This window comes from Drosophila willistoni, assembly GCF_018902025.1.
Source record: "Drosophila willistoni isolate 14030-0811.24 chromosome XL unlocalized genomic scaffold, UCI_dwil_1.1 Seg141, whole genome shotgun sequence".
Classification (NCBI taxonomy): domain Eukaryota; kingdom Metazoa; phylum Arthropoda; class Insecta; order Diptera; family Drosophilidae; genus Drosophila; species Drosophila willistoni.
This window is the reverse complement of record NW_025814052.1, coordinates 14,266,173-14,278,092: the sequence shown is the minus strand read 5'-3', so window position 1 is coordinate 14,278,092 and position 11,920 is coordinate 14,266,173. Positions and strand designations below refer to the sequence as shown.

The 11,920-nt window shown below is 42.1% G+C and overlaps 2 protein-coding genes across 9 annotated transcripts in view; both read right to left on the bottom strand.

Annotated features, from left to right (window-relative positions):
* Window positions 1–147: 147 nt before the first annotated feature.
* Window positions 148–1,523, bottom strand: LOC6641491. Its single transcript, XM_002064359.4, has 3 exons — window positions 941–1,523; window positions 604–819; window positions 148–525 (listed from the first exon to the last, which is right to left on the bottom strand). The coding sequence occupies exons 1-3, from the start codon at window positions 1,280–1,282 to the stop codon at window positions 289–291; spliced, it is 795 nt and encodes a 264-aa protein (XP_002064395.1). The 5' UTR covers window positions 1,283–1,523; the 3' UTR covers window positions 148–288.
* Window positions 1,524–2,099: 576 nt separating this feature from the next.
* Window positions 2,100–11,920, bottom strand: part of LOC6641489 (microtubule-associated protein futsch) — a 35,986-nt gene continuing 26,165 nt past the window's right edge. For 6 of the 8 annotated variants that reach the window (XM_023175274.2, XM_023175276.2, XM_023175277.2 and 3 more), the window contains 5 exons: window positions 4,793–4,891; window positions 4,609–4,717; window positions 3,322–3,469; window positions 2,450–2,601; window positions 2,100–2,382 (listed from right to left, as the gene is read on the bottom strand). In XM_023175274.2, coding sequence (XP_023031042.1) covers window positions 2,259–2,382; window positions 2,450–2,601; window positions 3,322–3,469; window positions 4,609–4,717; window positions 4,793–4,891 — 632 coding nt within the window. In that variant the 3' untranslated portion in view covers window positions 2,100–2,258. Of the gene's footprint in view, window positions 2,383–2,449; window positions 2,602–3,321; window positions 3,470–4,608; window positions 4,718–4,792; window positions 4,892–7,083; window position 11,920 lie in introns of those variants that run through there. The other 2 variants (XM_023175285.2, XM_023175278.2) reach the window with 2 other exon arrangements.

Below are 11,920 nucleotides of genomic sequence, written 5' to 3'. Positions count from 1 at the left end.
TTTCTTCTTCTTACTAATATTTTGCTGTAAAACAAAAACTGGATAACATTGCGCTCGACAGCGCATTAACAGTGCCTTAACAGTCTTCCCATATGTTAAGAAAAAGGTAGATAAACACATGTAGATAGTTATCCAACTGCACAAAAGTATGCTATACAACTATATAATTTATTTGTTTTGGGATGATTTGAAATGACTGTTAAAATGAATATCCAATCAAATTGCTCTGTATTTAATTTCTATTTCTGGTTGCTGTAAGTTTTTGTCAATGATGATGACGAGTTTGTTTTAAAACAAATCAACCGAATCGTCATCAATCTCGATCAATGCAAAATCGCTCGTACTGCCAAACATCCACCAGTGCCGCAGTATATTTCGTATCAGCAAACATCGCGTCGTCACAAATTCGAAGAAATGAAAGAATAATGCACTTGATGTCAGCAAAGCGCACGATGCCACAAATACCTCCTGGACAGTTAGCTGCTCAGTGCAGCCCTGGTTCAGATTATCCATGCACAGCAGCACCTGTACACAATTAAAGAATCGCAGATAAGCACTAATCAGCAAACGCAGCAGCCTCAATGGCTGTGCCAACGAGCGTACCTGCTGCAAAATGTTGTTGGCCAATGGCACAAGAGAGGCACTAAATAGCATATGCTTGACAATTAGGCCACAACAACGGCTGCAACAGAAGGTGCGCATCATTTGCTTCAGACTCGCATGATCCTCGATCAAGTCAAAGGTAGCATGGCAAATTTCACAACGATTGTCCCGGCGATGCATAATCCAGCGTTTCAAGCATTTCAGATGTACAAACCCCTAAATAATAATATGAGTTGAGGATGAATGAAAAGAACGGCAATAGTAAATTGGCTGTTTGGTTTTTTTTTTTCTCTTGGGAGGGGGGTTCCTTCATTCTCTGCCCACATGGATAACTTACCACACTGCCTTTGCACTTGCAGGGACAATTGATGATCTCCATATCGCTACGATTCCACCGACAGATACGACACGAGTTCCCCAACTCATTGGCCGAATGTATGCTCTCCTGCAACGAGGGCAAAATGAATGGCAGTGGTCGAATAACAGCAGTGCCACTGCAATCTACTCCGCCGTCTGTATCCGCCAATGCCTGCACAGAAGATGGCTCTGCTTCCGCTGCAGCTTCCAATGATGTGGATGGTGGCGGTGGTGGAGTGGCTCTGCTGGCCACTACGCTATTGAATAGCCTAATGGCTGTTGCTTCGGACAAGGTATATGGTTGCGTCTCATGTTGGGGCATGATTTCGATGGCAGATGAACAAATACTTTTGAGCAGATGGAACAGATGATGGATTGCCGCGGTCCAAGGTCCGTGTCCGTGTCCAATTAGTGCGTATGATGGATTTTGCGCAACGAGCTCAATTTTTGACTACTTGGCGCGGAACTTAGTACATAAAATTTTGCTCAGACATTTTTTACAAAAAAAAGGGGGCGAAAAAAGAGAACTGAAACGTTAGACTTTCACTGTTTGTCTGAACATATTCTATATATTGACTATAAACATTAAAAAACTGGCCAACCTCGATATTAAAATCAAGATTTTTCAATGTATTCAAATGCCATACTACAAAATAGCATACTTTTAGGCAGGCGAATTCCCTTGCTTAGCAATTTCCGTGATATCCCCATTTCATTTTCCAATATCCTTCCCCCTGAATCCATCCACGAGAATAATAAAAGGCTTATTTCATCATTATTAGTTAGAGATACAATATATTTCACTTGATATCGCATTTTTATTTTACTTTTATACTTTTTTTTTTTGTTTTGTTTGCTTTTTGATTTTTAAGTAAAAGTTTTGTTACAATAATTTATTAGTACAAAAAAAAAAAAATAATTGAATAAATCAACAATAATTGAATAAATTTTCTTCTCTTTTTTTTTTCTTCAACAAATAATAATAATAGTAGTAGAAAGCAAAATAAATTCAAAAGAAAGAAAATAATAATACAACAAAAATTAAAGAAAAAAAAACATAATTAAACATTCCAAAAGTATTTTTGTTGTTTAATTCGACGACGAGCCAGCTGCCATTTTGTTTTTTGTTTTTTTGGGTTATATATGTATGTAGTAAAATATAAAGATATATGTATATATATGTATGTAGTTAGGTTGCGTGTTTGAGGTTAAACACGAAATGCTTTAAAACAACTGCTTGCCGATAATAGTTTGGGGCGGGGATTGAGTAGTTGTGGGGGAGGGGAGGGGTCTACACCTCACTGACAATTGCGAAAACGACGATAAATACTTTGAACATAGACAAATACGCATTTCCAATCGGGACGACTCATCTCCACCATATCCTCAACATCCAGCAATGGGGCAATGCCTGCTTTTTCGCTATTTAAACGAAAAAAAAGTTTTAATAGGTTTATATATCATGATATATGTTGTATGTAATACTTACTCAGCTATGCTAAAGGCCAGCTCAAAGTTTTGTCGTCGAGTTTGTTTGGTTAGTTTATTATAATCAAATGCATCTGGCAAGAAATGATGTATCAGAGCGCAGAAGGCCAAGCCGTCTGACCAGCTCGAACTAAAGTTGCTTATTTGGACGTTCTGTTCAATAATAATGTGCGACAAGGATGAAGGAAACAAAATTTGTATATGATAAGTATAAAGGAATTATAATTGTGTATATATAAACGACTTTTAATTCAACAATTTGCGATTTTTCTTTTTAGCGAGATTTAGTAATTTTTTTCTAAAATTTATTTTTGGTTTAATTCATGGCGTCTGGCAAAAAGCAAAAAAAATAAATTAAATAAAAGAGCATTACATTTTTTCCAGCCCCAAACAAAATACGAATACACACATACACACATACATATGTATGTAAGTATGTATGTATGTATGCATTCATTTATACTCTATATATAGATGTAAAAAGCAACAACGGTTAAAACGGGCTCAGAAATAGCAGCGGAAACATTTCGCAATAACGGTACAACAAGCTAAGCTTCGCTAATGGCGTGCATGTTCATGGTTTTTTTTTTGTATTGTATTTGTGTGCTTGTGAATGTATGTGTGTGTGTATGTATGTTCGTATGCTTAGATGAAAGCCTTTAAAAGTTTTTTTTTTAGTCTTAGTTTGGATTTTGTTGTTTAGGTTTAGTTTGTAGTTAATCGAAACGAGCGAGCGGCAATAACATAATCATAACATAACTGTCAATAGTTGTGGCTTTTGCGATTTGTTGTTGCAGTTATTTAGTTTTTTTGTTTTTTTTTTTTGCCCTTATATTGAGTTGGGTGGTTTGGTGGTTGTAGGGGTGGGAATACCTCATATTCCTGCGTTTTGTGCTGACACCACTGCAGAAGTTGATCCTTGACAGTGGCGGCGCGCGCATTTAATGCCGGATCGGTAAATTTGAATAACGGTTGTGCTGAACCGCCTGGGGTCGTGGGTGTGCTTGTTGTTGGAGATGATCTGAACGGAGAATGATTCAAAGGTTCCGAAAAACGAAAAATGTAAGGAGAGGGGGCAGACATTTTAGCGAAAAACTCACACAAAAGTTTTTTGGTTTTTTGTTTTCATTTCGTAAGTGTAAGTTTAAGTTTGTACAAGTGTGTGTGTGTTTGTGTGTGTTGTGTATATGTGTGTGTGTATTGTACGTGTATGTCTATATTTAAACTTTGTGTTAGCAAGAAACAACATAAGGAAAATCATAAATTAAGACAAATAATTACTCAAATACTGAAAACTAATGAAAATTAAAATTTTCTAAACTTTTGCTATAGTCTAAACGTGAAGAGACAAAAGACAGTACGATAAGGACCGTGACAAGAGACAGAGTGAGAGAAAGTAATAGAGAAAAAAAGAGAGACACACAGACAGAGTCTTCTAACAAATGTACAACGTTTACAAGTAAAAGGAAGAGAATTGATAAACCACCATAATAACTATTTAAAAAAAAAAAAATTATCCCGCAATTCCGCAGTAAATTTTATTGTTTTTGTTTAGAACCCAAAACCAAATCATGACAAAAATGGATTACCGTGGGGTGAACGAGAGTGTTTTGTGTGTTTGTATTTGTGTTTGTGTGAGAAAATTTCATATCAAAAGGAAAGCAAACATAATTTTGCCCAAAAAAGTAGGCAATGCTTTTTTGAAATCTTGCTAGAGACCTTCTAGAAACCACATGAGGCAAAGCGGGGGTAAGGGGGAGTTTCAAAATTGTCACAAAATTAAACTGTGGTCTGTTATATTGTCTGTCAAAGTGGCAAAGGGGTTAAGGGGGTTCAAATTTGCTTCAAGTGGTTTATGGACGGTCTTTTAATATGAAGCTATGAGATTAATTGATAAAAATAAATTTGATTTTAAATTGGGGTTCGCTTTCCTTTTGTTTTTATCCATGTATGAAAGGATTTTAATTTATTTTTTAATAAGTGTGTGTGTGTATGTGTGCGTTTGGTTGTATGTTAAGTAAGTGTTCGTACATATGTGTGTGGGGGTGTGTGTTTCCTTCTACTTCATGTATGTATGTATTGTGTCTATATATAATGTTTGTATGTATGAATGTATGTATGTATGGTAGTTAAGTATATGTGTAGATCATTTTATCTTACTTTTGTGCCTGCTGGGCAGCGGCCTGCTTATCCAGCTGCTTGAACTTGGCCAAAGGTGATATATTCTTTGAGGTCGCGGCGGCACTACCACTCACAGTGCGTGTGGTAACTGCAATTTACAATAACATATCAATTAAATATAACAATATGAAATATATGTATGTGATTATAAGTCTTCTCAAACCTTTTGTTGTTGTGGTGGTGACAGTGGATCCGCCATCCTTTGACTTGGTCGCAGTGCGTTCGCTGGTCGTTGAGCTTTGCGTTTGTTGCTTTTGTTGTGCTGTATGAAGTAGACGGTTTTAGGAACGTTTTTGTTTTTGGTTTTTTTTTTTGTCAAAAATAAAAAAAAAAGAGAAAAAAAGCAAACATTACAGATAATTAGTCAAATTGGCATGCACATAAAGAGAATTGAAGTAAATCAATTGGGTATATATCGAATGGGTTAATTTGTAGATATATAGATCTTGATTTTTTTTTTTTTTTTTTGGCAGGCACTACAAAAAGAAGAAAAAAACATCCAAATATTAAGCGCTACTAAAGAAAATTCAAATATACAAATAAGTATACATACATATATGCATATAGAAATATGCATACATATGTAACTATATAAATATCGAAATAAATAATGAGATTAATAGTTTGCAATTTATTAATCTTGGCGCTAAAACACTGAAAACTTAAAAAAAAAGAAAACACACACTAAACAATTTGCCGGTGAGATTATTTGATGGTGTGGCTAATCGTCGGTGTCGGTGTCGGTGGTTGGTGCCCGTTGGTTATTGCCTCTCTGTTGGACAACAGAAAAGGTGAAGCAACGCAAAGGAACATGCACAACAAATTTATTTACACAAAAAACAAAGAAACAAATAACCAACAACAAATACAAAATACGGATTCCAGAAAAACGTACGAACGAACATGCTAAGCGACAAGAGCAGATCAGCAAACTGAGCAACTGCCTGTCCCCTCCAACAAAAAAAGGATAATTGTAATTCCGAAATTCTATCGTCGCCTTAAACTGTATTCTATGTGTGTCTGTGTGTGTGTGTGTGTGTGTGTGTGTGTATTTCGGTACTTTTAGGCTTAGGTCACAGATATAAAAGGAATCCAGCAAAAAAATTTATGAAAAAAAGGTTTTCAGGAGGGACGACATGGGGTTTCTCTTTTGTGTGTGGATTGTTTGTCTTGTGTCTTTTGAATCAATCAAGCAACCAACCAACCAACGAGCGAAATAACGCAACAAAAACTTAAAGCTCTGATATATGTCTCAATCCTTCTACGATGAATTCCAGCAGAATTTATATCTTTAGATTGATTTCTTTGTGAAGATATCATAGAATTCTTTGAAGAATACGATTAGGGCGGATGATATTTGGGGAACAAAATATTAGCCGCCCTATAAATCGGTTGAGCACTTGATTGAAAGGAAAGGAAATTTAGAAGTCTTTAGAAAATTCTTGGTATAGAGGTAAATATGTATATAGACTTGATAGTTTTTCTATGAAATTGATATACATTTTAATATATATTTGTATCCCATTTTCAAAAATCAAATTGAATTAAAAACTAATTGACATCTAGGGCATAGTTTTATTTCAGATTAAGATGTCTTTAAAAATGAATTTGGATTTTGCCATGCGCTCCCGTGTGTCTCTGTGTGTAAAGGGGGATGGGGCATGGTTTTTGGTGGGGCGTTTGTGTGTGAGGGGGCGAGGGCGGGGGTATAAAAAAAACGACAGGCAACAAAATCAAATATTTAAGTTTATGTATATGCATGTATATAAATATGTACATGGAATTATGCAGTTAGGCTGGGCGCAAAAATAAATAGAAAGTATAAAAAAAAAAAAATGCTAATACATGAAAAACGGCTTGAAAAATTGGCAACTTTGTACATTTTCTTTGGATTTTTTAATATTGGTTTAATTTTCTTGTTTGTTTTTTGAACTGAATTTAATTGAATTGAACTCACAAATCTTAGCTGTTGATGTTGTTGCGGCGGCGTTGTCCTGCAGCAAGTTTATTTTTCTTTTTTTATTTTCTATGTGTGTGTGTGTGTGTGTGTATGTGTGTGTGTGAGCAAAACCACATGTTGCCCCTCCCGACCCGGCCTAATTAAAGGCACAAAAAAAATACAACTATTTCGCTTTGGTTTTGCTGGTCTCGTGACTCGTGGGGGAAAACAATAGAAACTAAAACAAAGTTTTCTTTTAGAAACTCAACGAAAAAAATAGACAAAACGTAAGAAGGAATAAAAAGAACGATCAACAAACAAAAAAAAAAAAAAAAAAAGAAAAGAAATCCTAAGGAGTTTGTTTCAGTACAGTTACAGTTCGATGTGTGTGTGTGTGTGTGAGCAGTGTGTCCAGTTGCGTCTCCGGAAACTGGAATGCCTGAGTCTGAGTGGGTAGTAAATGAGTGGGTGGGAGAGAGAGATAGAGCGAGAGTGAGAGAGCAAACTTTCTAGGCGCCCATCATGAGCTGTTCGAATGCATCTTCCACATTACTCTCATCGAGTAGATTCAGATTCGCTATATGCGGCATTGTGGCACTACGACTTAGGCCACCGATGCCACCCGATGATATAGCCACACCACCACCACCTCGTCCCGCCATAGAGACATTACCATTGGAGGTGCTGGACAATGTACTGAGAGATTTGCGTGCTGTCGACAGCTTCTCGCTGGTCTTTGTTCGATTGATGGCCGATTTTCGTGAACTCGTGCTTGCAGTCAGTGTGCGCATTTCATCCACCACCGCACCACCAGCACCACCAGCACCACCTGTGGGTGATTTTTGTCCCGAAAAATAGGCAGCCACTGTGCGCTGCTTCTCCGTCACTTGGGACTTGTCAATGCCAGCCTCATAGAGTTTGGGCACAGCGAGCGTATGTCCTGACTTTGAACGTCTCAATTCTCCTCCAGGTGGAGCTTGATTGTATTTGCTTGGATTCACATTGCTTTGCTGCTGCTGTTGCTGGCATATTTGTGTCCATGAATCACATTTGCTAAGTCGATTGATACGTGAACCTCCCCCTCCTCCTTGCTGCTGCTGTTCGTCCTCCTGACTGCGTCTACTCATAGAGCTGAATGCACTGACATTATTAAAGACTATATTGCGTGGAATTTGCTCTTCAGGTGGCAGATCAGCTGGCTGAGGTTGAGGTGTGGCAGGTGTCTCAACTATGCTAGGTTTCTGCTGCTGCTGCTGCTGCTGATGGACTACCTCATGTTGTATGGTTGTTGTTGTTGTGGTCACCTGGCTGCTGCTGCTGTTTTTCAATTGTGGACTCTGATAGGCATTGGGCACATAATGATGTCTCTGCGGTGGTCCAAATTTCTTTAACAATGGAGCATTCTCTTTAGGCAGCGATGACTTTACTATGTCTGGAGTATCTGCAGGAGCAGATGACTTGTATTCCTGCATCTGCTGATGTTCATAGTAAGTCAGGCCACGATGTTCGAGTACATTGCCCAAACTTTTGCGTCGCAGCTCACTCAAATGTTGTTGATCCTTACGCAGTTGCTGTTGTTGATGATGGCTCTGGAGGGCAGAAGTCGATTGCAGCGATTGTTGGGACATCACTCGATTCTTAAGTGGCGCTGGTGCTGGCGTTGAATCTATAATGGCTGACTGGCGTAACATGGGCGCTTGAGGACGCATTGGTGTGGTGCTGCTGCTGGTTGTTGTCTCGCCAATGGTGTGACTGCGTATACTTAATCTTGGACGTCCCGAGGGCGCTTGATGTATGGGAATCTCGGGCTTTGGAGCCAATTGCGGCTTATTACTGCGATCCACAAGAGGTGGCACTGGGGCCACTGGGGCCGGTTGCTTGTGCACGGGATTGGCTGTCCAGCTAGTGCTAGCCGATGGCAGGGACAGTGATGAACTGGCATTGGAACGCTCTGATGTTCGTCGCAGACGTTGACTAACCGATGACTCTAGTTCATCGGCCGAATCATCCAATGGATAGGTGACCACATAAGAGGTGTGTGTCTCGCCCAGATAGCCATTGTCGGTGGCTGGACGTGGTGGTTGCTGCACGGGAGGCGTTGGTGGAGTGTATGTGGGATTCGCCTGATAGTTGATGCTGACAGGAATCGATGGAATTGATGCATAATGAGGTTGTCGATTCGCCTCATAGTTGGTCAGCTTGGGGAATAGTGGTTCCACAAGTGGTGCCTGATACTGCCGACCATCGGGTGAGAGGCATCCGGGCTTTGGTGAATTTGGCGCTGTCATGGATTGAGGTTTCGCTTCGATTCGGCCTCTATTTAATACAGATGATGTCTGTGGTGCTGATGTTGGTGGTGGGCGTTCAGTTTCCGGTGCACCACTCAGATTCTTCATGGTGTAGAGCAGCGACTTGGCTGCCCGGGAATTCCTTCCGAAGACCTCGTCATCACTCATATGGGCTGTGCGACGATCAGCCACTCGGACAGCGGTTAGACTTTTTGGCTTTCGCATCACTTTGGTCTCCACTCGATACTCGAGCATATTGTTATCCGAATCCATGTCGAGATCATCGTCTGTGTTGTCCGTCATGGCGGGCACTGTAAGGAAACTGGTTGGACTTGTCGGCGAGCTGTCCACATCGATCACATTATTGTTATGTGGATGATACGATGCCGATGTATCGTAGGCGGTGTGATGCGTGGAAGTAGGTGGTAAATATGTTGGATTCGATGTGGTTAATACCAGTGGCGCTGCCAATGGATTGGTAAGTGGATCAGCCTGATCGGCCACAGCACTCGGCAGGCAGGGCTGACTTCGGTAATTATTATTATAGTGTCCCTGATGTCTACGCACTGGCGGAAAGTCTGCGTACGTGAATGAGATATTGGTGGGTGGCGGAGGAGGCGGTGCCGCCGCCGTTGTCGCTTGATAGCTGGCACCACTTGGATCCATGGCATTGGGCAAGGATGGACGTTTCCTGAATTCAGTGTAAACAGTGGGCGGTGGCGATTTCGAGCGCAGTGAGTTGTGACGTTGCAAATAAGTGTTGGGCGCATGATGAACGTTCTGCTGCTGCTGCTGCTGCTCAAGATTGTCTCTTAGCGAACGCTCCTCAAAGTGATGAGCCTTGCGCCTAAAGTCACTGTTGTCCACCTTGGGCTTGGCCACCCAGGGCAGGCCAATGGGCGATGTCGCTGTCGATGAGGGGGACGGCGTATTGCTATTGTACGAATGCAATCTTCCGGGCGCTTGCAAATGTTTGCCCGTTTTGGCTTGGGTTGAAGGCGGTTGCCATGTGGCTGGTTGAGCGCCATGCTTTTGGGCGATGGGCTTGAAGATGCTTGGTGCCGGCACCTGATCATGCTCGATGGGCCGGAAAACGGATTGGGGAGCGTGTATAAAGTGATTGAGTGGCGCTGCCTTTTGCTGTTGGAGTCGCAATTCCATTTCCTGACGACGCTGCAGTTCCATTTGCTCTTGATGCTTGCGCTGTCGATCCAGTTGCTGTTGACGCTCGAGATGCTGTATCTCCAGTTGCTTCTCGTAATACTCTCGCTCGAGGCGAGCACGCTGTTCGCGTTCGAATCTGGCCTCCTGTTCGAGACAAAGCTGTCTCTCGAGCTCCTGCCGACGCTGGCGTTCAGCCAGGGCCTGGGCCTGAGCTTGTGCGGCAGCAGATTGTTCCAGTTCTCGTTGGTGTTGGTCTCGTTGGAGTTGCTCTCGCTGTGATTGTTCTCGATGCAATTGTTCTCGCTGCAATTGTTCTCGTTGCAATTGTTCGCGATGTAATTGCTCACGTTGCAATTGTTCATGCTGCAGTTTCTCACGCTGCAATTGTTCACGATGCAATTGCTCTCGTTGCAGCTGCTCTCGTTGCAATTGTTCACGGTGTAGTTGCTCCTTTTGGTAATGCTCTCGCTGCAATTGCTTGCGTTGGGCATGTTCTCGTTGCAGTTTCTCTCGCTGCATTTGTTCGCGTTGCATTTGCTCGCGCTGCTGCTGTTGATGCTCCTGTTTAGCCCAACCTGGCACATGACTTGGTGCCTGCGGTGGCTTACCCTTTGTGGCCTGAGCCGCCGCTCCAGTCTCGAATGTATGCTTGATGTTACCAAACTTATGGGTCCAATTCGAAACACTACGCGATGAACCACCACCACCACCCCAGCCCAGACCACTCTGATGGCTCTGTTTGTTGATAAAGGCCAAAAACTTGTGATCATTCTCCGTCTTGGGCTCAAACGGTGGCACTGCATTATGTACACGACGCTTCACACTGACCTGAACCGTACGCTTGAGACCCAAATGTGGACCCTCATCCAATTCTGCGTCCGAATCGCTATCACAATCCGCCATATACTTGGCCTTAGCTTTGGGTATGTCAATGGTGTTGGCTCTTTTCATTAGCTGTTTTCTCGCACCATTGAAACGATTATTGGATCCATCTCTAGCATTTGTCGTCTCTTCCACTTGATTCTGATGGGCCTGATCGTTTGTATAGCTGGCGAAACTGACGGCATAATCACCGGAGAGAGGTCTTCTATTATTTCCGGCAGTCGATGGTTTCAGATGTGTTCCTTGTTGCGCTGTTGTTGCTGTTGGGGGGACGGCACTTCCCTGTTGATTAGACACAAACTGATTGGGTCTATATAGCTGTAAGCCCGGCTGTATGGCACTTGAACTGGCATTCTTTTCCAGCGGCACAAAACTCTTCTTATTATCCAACATTAACATGTCCTCCATGTAACGACGCGCATCGGCCAATTCCTCGCGACTCACACCAACAGTGTATCGACTATTCCGTTGACGACGTTTGGCGAAACGCTGCTGCCGACTGCCCGATTGATCCGGCTCTGGACTTGGTGGAGACTGATCGACATCTTGTTGCTGTTGGTGTGTTCCTGATGGTAAACTATTCTCAACATCGCTGGGCAATTTCTCTGGTGCACTGAGACCTGTTTGCAGGCGAGCCACAAGTCCCAATAGAGCTTGACGTTGCCCCCCGTCGACGGCCAATTCCTTGCCCTGTTTCAATGAGCACTCCAATCGACTAAGGGCATCTGTTACCTCCTCGACAAGCGAACGATTGGCGTCGCTGGCATCGCCACTGCTGCGCTGCTGAAGAGTATCACGTAAACCGGCGGCCAGTAAACGCAAATCCTCACCACTCTCAGTACCCGAATCCTCCTTTTGAGGCACACTCAGTCTTGTCACTTGCGGAGTTCCTGTTGACCCTGTTCCTGTAGACAATGCTTCCCCCGTTGGCATTGTGTCTGCTTTCGCTTTGTCCCTGGTTCTAAGTTTTTGGCTAACCTGGCTACTAAATTTCCTACTGCTAAGACTACTACTTGGC